The sequence below is a fragment of the Silene latifolia genome, chromosome 2 (assembly GCF_048544455.1).
Source record: "Silene latifolia isolate original U9 population chromosome 2, ASM4854445v1, whole genome shotgun sequence".
Classification (NCBI taxonomy): domain Eukaryota; kingdom Viridiplantae; phylum Streptophyta; class Magnoliopsida; order Caryophyllales; family Caryophyllaceae; genus Silene; species Silene latifolia.
This window is the reverse complement of record NC_133527.1, coordinates 183,095,326-183,111,827: the sequence shown is the minus strand read 5'-3', so window position 1 is coordinate 183,111,827 and position 16,502 is coordinate 183,095,326. Positions and strand designations below refer to the sequence as shown.

At 31.9% G+C, this 16,502-nt stretch overlaps 3 protein-coding genes across 4 annotated transcripts; 1 reads left to right on the top strand and 2 right to left on the bottom strand.

The window, feature by feature from the left end:
* Positions 1 to 239: 239 nt before the first annotated feature.
* LOC141641752 (protein FAR1-RELATED SEQUENCE 5-like) lies at positions 240 to 785 on the top strand. Its single transcript, XM_074450401.1, has one exon. It carries the CDS (start codon positions 240 to 242, stop codon positions 783 to 785), a length of 546 nt encoding a protein of 181 aa, XP_074306502.1.
* A 7,019-nt stretch (positions 786 to 7,804) lies between these two features.
* Positions 7,805 to 13,611, bottom strand: LOC141643618 (glycine-rich domain-containing protein 1-like). 2 transcript variants are annotated; one of them, XM_074452834.1, is made up of 9 exons: positions 13,523 to 13,611; positions 11,575 to 11,740; positions 11,091 to 11,211; positions 10,740 to 10,994; positions 10,196 to 10,657; positions 9,462 to 9,961; positions 9,193 to 9,391; positions 8,959 to 9,114; positions 7,805 to 8,550 (listed from the first exon to the last, which is right to left on the bottom strand). In XM_074452834.1, exons 2-9 carry the CDS (start codon positions 11,730 to 11,732, stop codon positions 8,002 to 8,004), a joined length of 2,400 nt encoding a protein of 799 aa, XP_074308935.1. In that variant the 5' UTR covers positions 11,733 to 11,740; positions 13,523 to 13,611; the 3' UTR covers positions 7,805 to 8,001. The 2 variants fall into 2 exon arrangements, with proteins under 2 accessions (XP_074308935.1, XP_074308936.1); XM_074452835.1 differs by lacking the exon at positions 13,523 to 13,611 and adding an exon at positions 12,203 to 12,366.
* On the bottom strand, positions 13,336 to 14,971 carry LOC141643619 (mediator of RNA polymerase II transcription subunit 32-like). Its single transcript, XM_074452836.1, has 2 exons — positions 14,835 to 14,971; positions 13,336 to 13,973 (listed from the first exon to the last, which is right to left on the bottom strand). Exon 2 carries the CDS (start codon positions 13,940 to 13,942, stop codon positions 13,523 to 13,525), a length of 420 nt encoding a protein of 139 aa, XP_074308937.1. The 5' UTR covers positions 13,943 to 13,973; positions 14,835 to 14,971; the 3' UTR covers positions 13,336 to 13,522.
* Positions 14,972 to 16,502: the final 1,531 nt, after the last annotated feature.

Here is a 16,502-nt window from a genome sequence, read left to right as displayed (position 1 = left end):
TTTTGTTAGTAGTAGTATAGGATTTATTTTGATTAAGGCAAACGACTGAAAATAACCTTATCAGTGGGAAGAGCAATCTGCAATGACATGGATTTTATGACAGACATAAATGCTGTTGTTTGGGATGTTGACTTAGAACAAGAAGAATTTAAACAAAACTGGCAAACCGTAGATCTGAAAGTTCAAACAGCTATTTCAAACGGTTTGAAAGCCACTTTGGAACCCTTGTTGAGTTCTGGATGAGGTACAATTCTGCAATAGAACAACAAAGGCATTCACAAAGGCGGATGGACACTGCTAACGAGCATAATATGCTCGAGAAAGTAGGACCAATGAAGGTAGAGATGCATGCGTCACTTGTGTACACACATCCTATCTTTACAGACTTTCAGAAGGAAGTCATACATGCGATATGCAGCATGGGGGTCGGGGGTTTGACAACAGTAGGGATAGTGGAGTACCATGATGTTCGTGATGGACTGAAGCACATAAACTTCCGAGTGGAATTTAACATCCAAACTAACGAGAACAAATGTGCATGTAAGCTGTTTGAGAGGCATGGCATTGTCTGTCGACATATATTGTGGGTGTGGAATGGTAGGCAGGTATACAAGATACCTGAGCCTTATGTCCTTGCTCGATGGACAAAGAAATCCTACAGATCAATTGTCCAAGATGAAACTGGAAAGGTCATAGAAGACATTGACGAAGCTGACATCAAGAAAGCTGAGATGTCAAAGGTTTGGTCTGAGATTTATGCAATTGTCGTTTGTCGAGGTGATTGATGAGTAGTATTTTACCCTTCATCTATAAATATTATTAAAAGGGTAGATCTTAAAAGCCACGTAGACAATGCCATCTCGCATTAATAAATGCCACCTTGCATTACCAAAATTCCACGTCACCAATCCTCCATATAATATGACGTGTTTAATTAAGAGGATAATTCGTGTTCGTATAATCTATAAAATATTATTAAAAAGCTAGCATTAAAATGCCACGTAGACAATGCCACATAGGATAAAAAAAAGCCACGTACACAATAATAATGTGACTTGGCAAACTAATATGACATGGATTATCAATTTATTATTATATTGCATTAATTTAATTCACTTATTTCCTTTAAAAATCTATCCATATTCCATTAGTTTTAAGTTTAATTAACTAAAAAAAATACAATAAAAAAATCTATATGTATATATAAAAGAGAGTTTTTTCGAGCGATCTGAGAGCGTCCACATCATCAAAAATTAATTTAGGAAAGTATCATAAATAATAATTTTTGATGTAAAAAATAAAGTGAAGAATCTTTTAATTATTATAATATATATATTTCCTAAATTATATTCAAATGATATTTCCAATTTTTATATCAAACTTTTACATTTCATTTGGCAAAAAAGTATCGTTTAAAAAATTATGAAAATAATATACTTAGCTTCGTGGTAAAAAAATGTTATCATTAGAGTATAGATTTCATATTATTTGCACATATTAAAGATGATGTACTTCTTAATATGTAAAATTGTGTAATTTTTAGTATGTTTTGTCCCACATTGGAAAATAACGTAGATGTGGTGAATATACTACATATAAATAGTAGAATTGTCCCACATCGAAAGATTAGTATAAGGTGATGTGATCCTATAATTATAAATAGGAGGCATATTTGGAACTTATGTATCCACCCAAAAAAAATTGTTTTAAAGAGCTCTTAAGATTTTCTATCATTATTTACGATATGATATAAAAAATAAAGTGGAGATCGTGTATACAATAGTGGTGAACATACTACGTGGTTTTTTTAAGAAGAGACATGTACTTCTTGGTATGTTATATCTTTCACATTGAAAAATAATGTAGGCGTGGTGAACATACTACGTCTAAATAATTAAATTATATATCTCACATCGAAAGAATAGTATATGGTAGGGTGATTATATAAATATAAATAAGAGGCATCCTTAAAACTTAGGTATTAACCCAAAATTTTTTGATATAAAAGATAAGTACTTTTTAGTATGTTATATGTCTCACATTGAAAAATAATGTAGATGTGGTGAATATACTATGTATAAATAATCGAATTGTTCCATATATATACATTTTCTATATTATATTAAAGTGATGTTTATAATTTTGATATAAAAACTTTATATTTCATTTGACAAAAAAGTATCGTATGAAAATTATATAATTAGATTGTGACAAAAAATGCTATAATTAGAGTGTAGATTGTATTATTTTCTCATTATTAAATCGGGTTGATGTCAAAGTAGATGCCAAAAAATGGTATACTTAGTATGTTATTTGTCCCACATTGAAAAGTAATGTAAGTGTGGTGAATATACTATGTATAAATATTAGAATTGTCTCACATCGGAAGATTACCATAAGGCATGGTGATCTTATGATTATAAATAGAAGTCATCCTTGAAACTTAGATATCAACCCAAAATCTTTTAAGTCTCTTAAGTATTTTCTTATAGAGAGCTCTTAAAAGTTTTTAAAAGCTTGTTCTTATCGCATAATAATCTATAAATGGTTGGTAAAATTTTTATGAAAAATAATCTATAAATGGTTGGTAAAAATTTATTTGTATTATTACTTTTTTGTATATTTTTCAATTGTCCCACATCGAAAGATAGCATAAAGTGGGTGATTCTATGATTATAAATAGGAGGCATCCTTGGAACTTAGGTATTAACCCAAAATCTTTTGAGTCTCTTAAGTATTATCTTGGAGAGCTTGTAAGAGTTTATATCATTATATTTTCTACCCATAGATTTTATATGTCTCACATTGAAAAATAATGTAGGGGGTACCATGGGCAAAAAAATGGAATCTCAAGGGTACTATAGGCAGATTCTTAAAAGTATGGGTAACATGGAAAACCTGACAAAATTAAGGGGTACCACGGGAAATTTCCGTATCTCAATTATGATAAAAATTTTTTTGAAGAAAAACAACGTACAAATATTAATGGAGAGTATTTGATCATATTATTAAATTTAAATATAACTATTAGATATAATGAGTAGCAATTGTCCGTATTCGGTATTCGGGATCTGGTTGGATGTCGAACTAAGTGCAAAAAAGATTGTGTAATTCTGAGTATGTTATTTATCCCACATTGAAAAATAATGCAGGTTTGATGAATATATATTACGGATAAATAGTAGAATTGTCTCACATCAGAAAAATAATTCAAGTTTGGTGAATATATTACTTATAAATTGTAGAATTGTCCCACATCAAAAGATTAGTATAAAGTATAAGGTGAGGTGATTATATGATTATAAATAAGAGTTAACAACCCACGTATATATTAATCTTCATTTTTTTAAAGAGATATTTTAATAATATGTAAACAAATCATTAGACATAGAATGTAAACATTAAACCCTTATAACGTTTTCTTCCATTATAAATAAGTTAATTACCCCGTTGCAACGCACGGGCATTCAAACTAGTATGCATTAACTATAAGTTAATAATTTCAAGATATTTCATATGGAGTAGTATTATATGTATTCGAAATAAAAAAACTGAATACATAAGAAATTAAGAACGAAGAAGAATAAATGAAGTTGAAAAAAAAAATTATTGTTACTAATTCACTACTTTTTTTTAAAGGCACTAATTCACTAGTGTTTTTACTATAACTTTGTTGTATATAGAAGATATTTTACAGAACTAATTAATCAACAAATGAGTATTAAAGATCATATAAAATATTTTCTTAGGAAAATATAAAATATATGGAAAAGAAAATATTTATTTAATTTAAGTAATTTACAAACAAATTCTTTAAATACTTAAGTGAAATTAAACACTAATAATAGAATTTTAAAAGGGTATAATACCACGTATTTAGTTCATGAAATTATTTCACGTAAAGGATAAGTTTTTGTAAAAAAAATTGCATTGTTTAGCAATATATTTAGTAAGTAAAACTAAAATATTTATATTTATAATTTTGTGTTTATGGTGAATTTGAATGAGACCTTCTCCATTCCACTTTTATTATTTAATTATCCTTTAAAATTTATTCCAAATTAATTGTTTTTTTTTTAAATTTAGTATGATAAATGACTTAACTATTAGTATCTGTACAATATAATAAAAAGACAAGATGAGTAGTTTATTATTTGACGTGTGTCATGTTAAGCAATTTTAAGTGCAACATTTTATGTTATTTTTCTTTGCATTTTATTAGGAATAGTAAGAGACTATGAGTTGGTATGTATAAATTATGACACAATGATTTATTATAATTAAGTTTATTAGTGAAATTATGATGCAATGAATTTGCATAATTAAGTGTATTAGTGGTGACTTTTCAGTTGCTCACTGAGTTTGTATAAATACCTCCTAATTAATAGAGAAATAAGAGAATCAAGCAAATACAAAATCAATATTGTAACTCTCTAAAGTCAAACACATTTTATACCACTCATTCTTAATTTTCCACGAGTCATGTGAAATGTACATTGAAGACAAACATTCCATCCGCCTCCGTTTTATTGTGCTTTGAAAACCAATGGTTCAATTTCAAATAAATTTTGGATCTCAAAGTCGCTACATTGCTACTAAAGTTTAAACTTTTTAGTTTGTTTGCATGTTGATTTCTTCTGATTGTTCATAGTTTTCATAGTATAAAGCTACAAATTTTAAAAATTAATATTTAAGTTCTGCGTAAAATAAAAAAGTTTAACTTCATAGTTATGAAGTCAAATAACCAACTCTGGTTCCTTACTTTCTAATCTCTAGATCATGTGATTAGTATTTGTAATCTGCTTATAAGGTGATTAATTTGCTTACATGTATTTTTTTTGTTGACATGCAAGTAGTACGTATAGATTATGTAATTGAACAAGCCAATATGGAAGATGTTGTGCATTCATTAAGTAGTTTGATTTACATTGCTAAGACAAATTCGTCATTCAAGATTCCGACAGATTTACAGTATGTGATTAGTCACAACAATTGGTTGGTTTGAAACGTGATGTAGAATATTCGGTTGTTACCCTACAAAGTAATTAAATACAATAAAAATGATTATGCATATGACTTGAGCCAACAAGTTACGTCATCATGTTTAGAATGTTATGTAGATTAAAACTGTAATACAACTCAAATTCACAAGATAGTCCACCAAAATGAATTTAAGTTTTCATACTTTGTCATTAACATAAGAATTTCCACGTAAATAAAATTATGTCTTCCTTATTTGTTTATAATGTCATCAAATTAAGTACACGTCGACTTACTAACAAAAAAGTACATTTCGACTTCGTAACCCACTTTGAACAAACATATGCATGAGTAAGTTTTAAGAAGGATTATACTGTGTATTAAGTTCTTCCCTATTTTAAATCTTAACACAACATGAATTATTTCACAACATATGTCAACCATTTTACATTTTATCTTAAAATCTTTTATTTATAGTTGAAAAAAAAAAATTGGTCTCCATTTTCCTTCCCTTTCATTAAATTTTCATATCATAACAAAGTTTTAAGCAAGCGTCTTGATAAAACCCGTGCATTGCACGGGTCACAAAACTAGTGATTCATTTAAAACGATACACAAATTAAAAAATATTTACATAAAAAATAAATTAGTATAACAAACATTAAATTTTGGCCTTTTTAATTTCTAGATAAATTAGAAAACAATTAAAAATCAAAATTCATACTAAATTTTAACTTTCTACGTTTATTCTAATTTTACGCCGTTTATGAAATAATAAAAGATTCGTAAATATTAAGGGCAAATAATAACATGCTTAACATTAAACATTGACATTTTAATTTTTAAAAGTAGAATTGGTTAACCGGAAAATAAAAATTTACATCACTCTAATTTTATATTATTTATATGTGCAACTCCTTCTTAAATATTATTGCAATAAACTTGCTCAATTTCATTAAATTGAATACATATGTAAATCTATAAATATGATTTATAAATTAAAGGGAAGACAAAATATCTATCATTTTTTAGTTCGTAAGATAACTCCCTAAACAATTCTCATGCAATGTGCATTTTGTAAAAAAAAAAAAAGTAAACCTTTTATATTTCATTTCTCATTACTCTTTATTTATGTCTATATTAAATTTGCTAATAATGAAAATGAATGCTCAAAAGTCATAAAATATTTATACATATTTATGAAGATATTAAATCTGGTAATAATAAAAAAAAAACCAAAAGTCATAAAAGACATCCTCATTTGGCTATAAATGTTTGATGAAAGGCAATATTTTTGAGCCAAAATTGAAGCGAATATTTTTTTACCCCATCGCCAAAAGAATTATATATATGTGTCAATAATCTTTTTTATCATTGTATCAACATCAAGATAAGTGTACTAAGGTTTTAAATTAATAATTTATTTATTATTTTTAAGTCCCATTGGTTATGAAGTAATCTTCACATTTTTAAACCTTCACATATATGTTGTTTTGTTCTCATTTAGGAGCTATCAAGATTTGTGGAGTCGTGTTATTCATAGGTAAATATACTTAATTACATCTTTATGATTCAATACCCTATTTCTTACATTATTTAAGGAAAAACTTAAATTAGTAACGATAATGTTAATATTACATAAATAAAATTCCACCATTTTATTTTTTATTAATCCCTCAGTGGATAATTTTTTTAGGGATAGTTCATTGGAGAAAGAAGACTATTTGAAGAAGAGAAAGACTAGAATTGCTTAAACAAATATTCCCTACATTCTACTCAATACTATGTTATAAATTAACTACAAAATTGACTACATGAATGTGAATGACTAATTGTTTTTCGTTCATAAATAAAATTTAGTATTTCAGAAACTTTCAAATGTATGTTTTATTTGGGTATGTGTTCATTTTTTATTCATCATTTTTCCTTTGAAAAATAGCTCTCATAGAATGAAATTGGAGTTACGAGGATCTCAGTCTTATTAACAAGTTGGACAAAAAATTCTGTTGACATAGATAATGGCTAAATGTAAATTATTATCTAATATTTATGCGTACATGTCATATTATCTAATACATATGTCTTATAAAACATAAGAGATTGCAATGAGATTTGTAGTAGACTATTATTTAACTCATTTTATCATTTATGTAAAAATATAAAATTTAGAATTTTTGAAAATTGTTATAGATGGTATAGTAAGACTATGATTTATTAAAGTTCATAACTATGCTACTATATGATTTATGACAATTAAAATATTGAGAAGATAAAAAAACTTATAATTCTATATCTTTTAAGCTCCTTACATTGTGAGATTTATTATTCTAAAAAAAAGAGAAAAAAAAAAGAAATAATTCACATTATGCATTAATTTGCCCTTTGTCTCTACTTACTAACTTTATTTGCCGGAAGACAAAGCAACGTTTAAACTTTTACATAGAAAATTGAGTACAAAATTTATACAATATAATAAAAAAGCAACCTTAAGCATTTAACTTTTTATACATGGTGTCATGAATTGAACTCAATGAAAGGTACCTTTTTTTAAAACCACATGTTTTTTAGTATAAATCAAAATAACAACTAAAATACAATATATAGTTTTGAAAATAAACCAAAAGTATCAAAGAAATAAGTCATTAACCAACTAACTTTTATGTATTTCAAGACTATATTTTTTAAATGGATCAACTAATTGCTCAGACAAATATATAAACAATACGATAAAAGTAACAAAACTAAAACACATAAACCCGTGAATCTCACGGATCACAAACCTAGTTAGATAATTAAAAACCCAATCAATTTTCAGTCAAAATTATTACCACCAAATTATTATTCTTTATTCTTATAATTATTCTTTATTAATATCTTGGCCGTAGCAAGAACATAGAACATTAGATAATATAACAAACTAACCATCTGGTTTATTTTGGTAATCCAACTTAACATAGCAATAAGTACAACCAAAATACAACCTGAAAGATAGACTTGTTTGCGGAACTTCAACAGTAGCACCTAGCAGCAACACCAACACCTAGCAGCAACACCAACACCAACACCAGCGGCACTGAAGCTCTTAGCACCAACACCAACACCAGAGCCACCATGGCACCAACTGCACCTAGCACCAACACGAATGCCGCTGTCGATAGCAGAATCCTTAACCACGCCTCCATGATCACCTACCTCGTATTCTTCATGAACACACCGTACATTACATAAACAAATAGCATAATTTAACTTAACTCCATGTTTTACCATGTTTTCATTTTCACCAGCAGTAACAACATTCTTTACCATGCCACCATTTTCATCACCAGCATGAACACCACAAAAGTAACATTTGGCACAGTCAGCAGATGCGTCCTTTTTAACCATGGTTCCTAAATGATCACCACCTGAACCACATTCATTACAGAGTGGGATGCTTGAAGTTACCACAACTCCATTTTTCACCATTTTTTCATTTTCACCAGTTTCGGAGATGCCTTGTACGATATTTCCTGTTTCAGATAGTACAAATGCCATGGTAATTCCGGGTAAGATTATCCATTCTTCTGTTGCCTGTTCACATGGATACATGTGAGGAATAAGGGTCGTTTAGGATTCAAAACAAATATTTTCGTTTTCAATGAAATAAAAGACTCGTTATTATTTGACTTATGATAAGACGTAACATTCAACAAGTTACTCGGAATAAAAGACTCGTTATCATATGTAACCGCGTCTTGGATAAGTTTGGATGCTATTGTCAATGAAGGTTATCATGTAACCGCGTCTACACATCTTATATCATGTAATAGATGATAGATGCAATTTTGGATGCTATTGTCAATGAAGGTTATCATGGAACCGCGTCTTGGATAAGTATGCATACATCCTAAGGGAAATCTTGGAGGTAATGAATAAGGTAATAATGTTTTTGTCGTAGGGCTTAGAAACAATATTAGTTATGAAGGTTCGAAGAAAAACCTTGATAGTTTGCGACTTGAAGTCGATCAATGCAACAGCCTTTCCATAAGGGTCTTCCATAGAGAATTCGACCAAAGTCATGAAGCCTTGTCCAAGGGCTTGCTTTTCTGTGGGTACGGTTTCAAAGTCTAGCCTCCTTCCAGGAAACATCTTCACCTACAAATATGTTTTATTGAACAAAATTATATTTCTATGTATGCTCAAGTTCAAACAAGATTATGAAACGGATTTTACCATCTTATAGCCAACAAGCTCAAAGAGGCTATCGTCATTTCCAGAACTGTTTTGAAGCTTGAACGACCCGTTGGATCCCTTTACACACCAGTGATTCCCCACTAATTCAGCTAATTTGCGAGTTTCACCAGCGTCTGTAATGCAGTAAACCTCCTTCACAAGATCAGGGGTGCATTTTGTTATATCCTTCTCGATGTTCCTGGAAAACAATAATTATTCAGACATATGGAGTAACAAACAATTTATTAACTTATAAACATAAGGTTTACCTCATGTCAAGCGTACAGACTAGTTTTCCGTCTTGGTCCAAGACTTGAGTAAGTATCTTAGCATCTTCACCTTTCGGGAAAGACTGAGGCCTAGCCAACCGAAATACTTGAGGTGCTGGAATTGGAGGAGTAAATGAAATAGAAGCCTGAAGAAGAATTGGCCCAGAACTTGTAATGTTGTTAGACACAGGTTCGGGAGATAGCCACATATCAGCCGAAAGTTGAGATCCAGAGGCCGTTAATTCTTGCAGAGAAAGAGAGTATGATGCAAGAAGCTTCAACTTATGTGAACCAGGATCATTGGACATCAACTCAAAGAGAAACTCTCCTGTAGGTTCACATTGAAAAGAAGCAACCTCTTTTTCACCAGACTCGGATGAAATGCTCACAGATCTCATGCCGTTGAAAAGCTTATCAGGCTGTTTCTTACTCAAGCGGACAACGAGGTTTCCTTTGTGCCCTTCTGGTAAATTCTTGATTTTCACAAATTCTATAAATACCTGTATACAAATATCACAATTTTAGTCTCCTAGGATTCGGATTTACCAACATAAATTTTTTATCAGTGACTCAAGGGTTCCCGTCTAAGTAGAAGTGAGGGACCGGGTTTAAGCAGCCTTATCCCTATGTTAGAAAACACACAGACGTTTCCGAACAACAACAACAACAACAACAACAATAATAATAATAATAATAATAATAATAATAATAATAATAATACTGTTGTGATTTACCTCCACAAATTTCATTGATGGAAACTGAATTGGGTTGCCAAAATTGTTCGAAGAGCTTAGCTTCTTGTCCTCAATATTACCAATGAAACGGACAGGCGACTGAGTGACTGGAGTTGAAGGTTTTCCTCTATGAATTGTACCAGCCATCCAATAATTTTTGCCATAAGTCTCTTCCCACAGCTTAGTAATCTGCGAAAATCCAGATTCAAGTGGGTTCTCTGATTCTCGATCAGAAACATTGTCATTGTGGTGGCACACCCTGCCTACAGCTTCAGTCAGATCTTTGCAGTAAGAATCTGGATGTAACTGGTGTGTGTGCCACATTAGGTCAATATCGAAAGTAGGGACACAGAAACATTTTCTGTTTAGCTTATCGTTCGTTCTGATCATATGCAAAAATCCTTTGTATCTGCGCACTGCTTCTTTGAGATACAGATCATCTGTTGCGTATGGTGTGGATATCTGTCACACAGGCATTAAATTAGTCTCGCAAGTATATGACCGCCGTTAAAAAAAAAAAAAATCTGTGCATAACTTTTGGTACCTGGTATTTGAAAGACATTTGTCTTTTGACAGCGGCAAGCAGATCATATTTGGTAAATTTCGCATTTTCAGAACCTTTTTGCAGGTCATCCTCCGAAAAGGGTTTGGTCATGTCAAGCTCATAGGGTTCCTCGGGATACATTCTGTTCCATATCTCCTCAGTTTTGCTCTTTGATGTCGCTTGAACAGACGATATGACATTCTGATTGCCAAGAGTTTTTCCAAACAGCTTCTCGCAGTCAAATCTGTATCTTAACTGTGTCGCAAATGCATGTCAAAGATAAACCATCATTTCGATTCCAAATATCTAAAAAGTGACACAGTAAAATCTAAATGTATTAAGAAATCATACCGGGTTTAGCCTATGGCAATGCCATATCCATTCACAATCAAGAGGAACAACCAATGGTTCTTCCCCGGTAACAGGGTTCTCCAAATGTTTGGCAAGCAAAGGAAGCCAAAAGGCATTGTACCTGAAACAGACAATGTAGCACGACACGAGAGATCAAGAACAAGAAACAACAATTATCTTACAAAGTATTAAGAAAACAATCAGATTATTGCTTGCTCCATTGAATCAGTACAAACACTAGAAGGCTTCACTCGGAAGTCACATGAGATCTACGGACACTAGAAAGTACTCCAATCATCCCAATCATTTGTTTACCTTTTTTTTTTTTTTTTTTACTTCTTTATACTCCGTAAGTGGTATTTTAATTAAAGATAAATAAATAAATTTTCAGGGTCCGTCACACAAATTGGGTTCTAATTTCTCACTCAAAATCGAAAATTTGTCGAAAAATTGCAGATAACCGAAACAGATAACGATGCTTCACCTGAAGATAGCTCTTTTTAAAACATGATCTTCATAGAGATCACGATTTCGATCAACAGCAGCAAGAAATTTCAGGTGTGTTTTGGCAGCCTCAACCAGATCAATACTAAATGTTATTGTTTGTGCCTCAGCCCACTCAATAGCTTGCTCCTTTTCCATTTTGCAGCCTACATCGAACAAAATCTCAGTATTTTCAATCTTACTCTGTTTTAGACACAGTAAAGCCGAGTGCATACAATTTTCTTAACCCGCCACAGGCGAAGCCTGGGCATTTATACTCTTATCTAACAAGAAAAATAGAGAGAACCAATTTAAGTCGAGTACTTTCAATTTTATGTGTGTTAGACACACGTAAATTAAAGCCGAGTACATTCAATTCTCTTAACCTGCACAGGTGAGAGCCTAGCTAGGCATTATATTTCATGTAACAAGAAAAATAGAGATACAAAATTTATTAAGCCAAGTACATTCAATTCTACTCAGTATGTGATTTAGACACGCGTAAATTAAAGCCGACTATATTCAATTCTCTTAACCCGTCACAGGTGAGAGCCTAGGGAGACTAGGCATTATACTCTATATAACAAAAGAAACACAAATAACAAATTTAAGTAGGTAAAGCGACTCACAACGAAAGGTAAATATTAATAACTTTTAGAGTAAATTGCTTGTTTAATTATTGTATTTGTGGGTGTTGTATGAAAATGTTGGTGAGTGCATGTGTTTATATAGTACAGAAAACGCAAGAGTTAGAGAGCAGAAGATGTAGAATGTGAACTTGCATGTAATTCCTTTTGAAAAACCAGATAATAGGGCTTTTCAACCTTGTTTTAGGCAGTTACAATGGACACTTAGGTAACAATTGCTGTCCCTTGTGATTATGGATAAGTACATCCATCACACTTTCACACTAGATCAAGTTTCTTGGGGATTTTTTTTAAAGAATATAGGGGAATTTGGTTGGTTAAGAGTTTGACGGAAGTACGGAACTAAATTAGATAATGTACGATTTGGAAATGCGGAATTGATTTTATTTTCATGATTTCTACATATCCTGAAATTCGATTTCGAATTTCAATTTCTCAATGGTGTTATCGAATTTCAATTTCTCAATGGTGTTTGGGAAACCCATGGAACTGAGCTCACACAACAATTTTTACAATAACATTATCCCAATGCCTCAATGACTCCCGCAAAGGCACAAATTGTGGGAGGGGGGGTAGGATGTATGCAGCCCTACCCTTGTATTAGTGACACAACGAGGCTATTTCTGAATGACCCATGATGAAAATTGCATCGAGAATGACATTGAAGGACCGCTACTTCATAAAAGAAAGAAGCGCATTCACTTTAGTGAGCCATTTTTATTTATTCCATTATAATCTCCATAACCAAAGAGTAATGAGTCTTTGACTGTATTGGAAATATGAAAAAGTCGCATAATATTTTTTATTTGAAAAATAAATAAATATTGTGACGAAAAATATATGCGATTGGAAAAAGAATCATAAATAAAAATATTAAATGAGAGAGGATCGGAGCCTACGAGAGAAAGCAATTCCAGAACACAAAAACTCCGGAGAGACGGTCTCTCAATAATGTTATTGAGAGATCTCTCACATGATGGGGTGAGGGGTCCACTAGATTTATTTTTTTCCCTATTATATCTCCCACTAAATTAGTGAGAGACGGTCTCTCATGAGACCTGCTGGATTCCAGAAACCCTTTCCCACGCTCTTGGTCTCTAAATACTCCGAATATCTCAAGATAACTTTCAAATTACATTTCGGACAGTAAGGAGGTTGTCGGGTTTGACAAAGGATTAATGACTAGCAGTTGTAATACTGCTATATCATAAATTCATAACTTACATTCATAACAAATTGAAAGCCAAGCCTTTTCTTTACTCGAAGTTACACTGCTTTGCTATAGGGTGGCATACCGCATACCTATTGAGTTGTATCCTCTTGAAATCTGGTATCAAAGGGAGCAGAAGGGATTGCATTTGATGCCCCAGACCCGGAGTCCTGCTGCAACTCAATAACAAGCCATCTCACTGCTTTGCTCATTTGCTCTAATCTCACAGCGCTAATTGGTGGAAGGCCAGGAACAGGTTGACCGGACTTTGACCCAGTGGCCTCGTCCACCAAACACTCTGACCCAATTCTCTGCTTAACTGACTCCACAAATTCCTCTGCTTGATCGCATGCTATCCTAAATAATTCCCATCGCTGTTTCAAGTTCTCGAGAGCAGCATCAGTCAATGCTGTTTTCTGACTTCCTGATGCTTCTTTAGCTTCTAGCACCCCGGCTGCAGCAACAATAAAATTCTGATACGCGTTACTTAATGCATCAACATCGTTGTCCATTACCACAATCCCGAGCTATTTTCAGTCCCACCTGAAATAATATTAAACATGAATCGGTAACAGAAAAACAAAGAATAATCAAAAACACTGGTGTACATTGCCAGAATCCTAATCTGCCGAAAAACAAGTGAAATAACATAATTCCGCATTATCTTTTTAACATAAATCACTACTAAACAAAGTCAATATAAAAGTAATTACAGCTTACAATTGATACATATTTTTCTCATTAAAATCCACATTATATTTTTCACATGTTCCGGAATGTTACCGAGAGGCTGACGAATCGAGAGCTAAAGAAACTGCCAAGAACGTGGCTCAACACAAGGTAAAGAAGCATCAGGAAGAGTAGTCGTTTTTAGCAAATGATTGGGACGGAAAGAGTAGTCGTTTTTAGCAAGGCTATACTATATCTTCTTTAGCTCATGACATTTGGTATCGAAATAATGAGAACCTAAGAAACAATGGCTCTTACTGCCTCGCAATGTGTACAAACGTAAACAAATGACCAGGACGAAGGAAATATTTTTCTCAATTGTAAACAAATGATTAAGACGGAGGGATTTTTTTCTCAATTAATAATTACTCCTAGTAAATAAATGACTAGGACAGAAGGAATATTTTTCTCAATTAATAATCGTCTAGAACCCAAACCCTAATTAGCATCGTCTTTCATGATCATCCTCCCTAGCGCGATTTCTCGACTCGATGAATTTTAATTTATTAACAATTACTGAATTTATTGAGTTAGAACCCAAACCCTAAATTAACATCAGTGTTTTGCTCGAAACTTGGAAAAGCAATCAATATCCATTAATTATTATTCAACTAATAATCATACAAAAAGAAGATAGCAAAATCAATTTAGTTACTGAGATAACGAATGAATTACCGATCACAAGCTCCAATTCTGCAATTGATTGAAATTGAAGGACGAGGGAAAGAGTTGATTGAAATTGAAGGATTTGGGAGAGTCGGAGAGAGTTTATCAGAATTGACGGCAAAAGGGTAATGTTATCCGAAGTCCCAACGGTTGTGATTTTACAATTAGTTGCACATAATTTTTTCACAATTTTTAAGGATCCGTCAACATGTAAAATCCGTGTATGAAAAAAAGTAATTCCTTATTGTAGTTGAGACTTGAGAATCTTGGGATCACAAGAAATCAAGGATCGGAATCAAAAATTCCGGACCAGAACCCTTGACAGTGTCACGGACTCACGGTAGAAGGATTTGTACTAAGGTTCTTAACAATTTCATGGCTTAATGACGTTAGTTTTACAAATGTTCGGAGATTAACAGTAAGGCCCCGTTCTTTTGGACTTAAAGTTACTCTCTATAAGTTAAGTTCAGCAAAATTAAGCTAAGTTCAGAAAAGTTCAGCAAAATTAAGTTAAGTTAAGTTCAGCAAAATTAAGTTCATAAAAGTTTAGCAAAATTAAGTTCAGCAAAATTAAGTTCAGAAAAGTTCAGCAAAATTAAGTTCAGAAAAGTTAAGCAGAATAATAAGTTTCATAATATTGACGAGTTTTAAAAAATAGATACAATTTTCGTTCAAATCGGTTGTATAAACGATCCGAGATTAATTATTATTCTATATAATTTTTTCAAAAAAAAATACATTTATTTAAAGCCGAATTCTTACCTATCCCCCGAAGGTATGTTAGAGCATTTTAATTACCGACATTCGTCATTGAGAATGAAAGTTGAAATGGGATTTGGTCAATTGAAAAAAAGGTGGAAGGTGTTAAAAGTTATGCCTCAAATGTCACCTAAGTATCAAATGTTCATTATTGTTTCTAATTTCACACTTCATAATTTTATACGGATGCACACTCATGGGATACCTGTTATACAACATGAGAACGTTATAGGGACAAAAGATTTAGGCATGTTTGATAAGAAGCGGAAAAAAGCTATGTACAAGGTGCGAAATAACATAGTCAAGAACATTTGGCGAGGCAATGGATTTGACGGGGTGAGCTCAAATGAAGATGAAGAAAATGACGAGGAAGATGATAATATGGAACCAGATGATTAGAAAGAAAAAAAAAAGTAATGTGATTTACTTTTTATTTTTATGTATTAGGTAATGTGTATGAAAATATTAACTTATATAAACAAAGTATTTTATAATCTTTATTTGTGTTTTTAGTTATATTTCTTTATTATTATTATTATTAAATATTATTATTATTATTAAATATTATTATTATTATTTTTTTTGAAGGGAATTATTATTATTATTGTTCCGGGTGTAATTCCAGAGCAAGTATCGTTACCACCCGTGGCTTGTAGAATAATGTCTTGAGTTGAACCCTTCTTGCCTTTATCGTTCCTCTCGGCCTCTCCTGCAACAATGAACGAACTGAGGGCTTGGCTTTGTGCCAAGCGTACTCACTCCGACGCTCAAGTCAGTAAACTTAAAGGATTAAGTTGTGTTACTTGGCTAGGTATGTATTGTAGAGAGATAAGGAAGATATTACCAGATGAATAGTGTATTTAGGTTCAGTTGTGGGATCCTTTCCTCAATGAAGGTTGAGGAGTATTTATAGGCTTT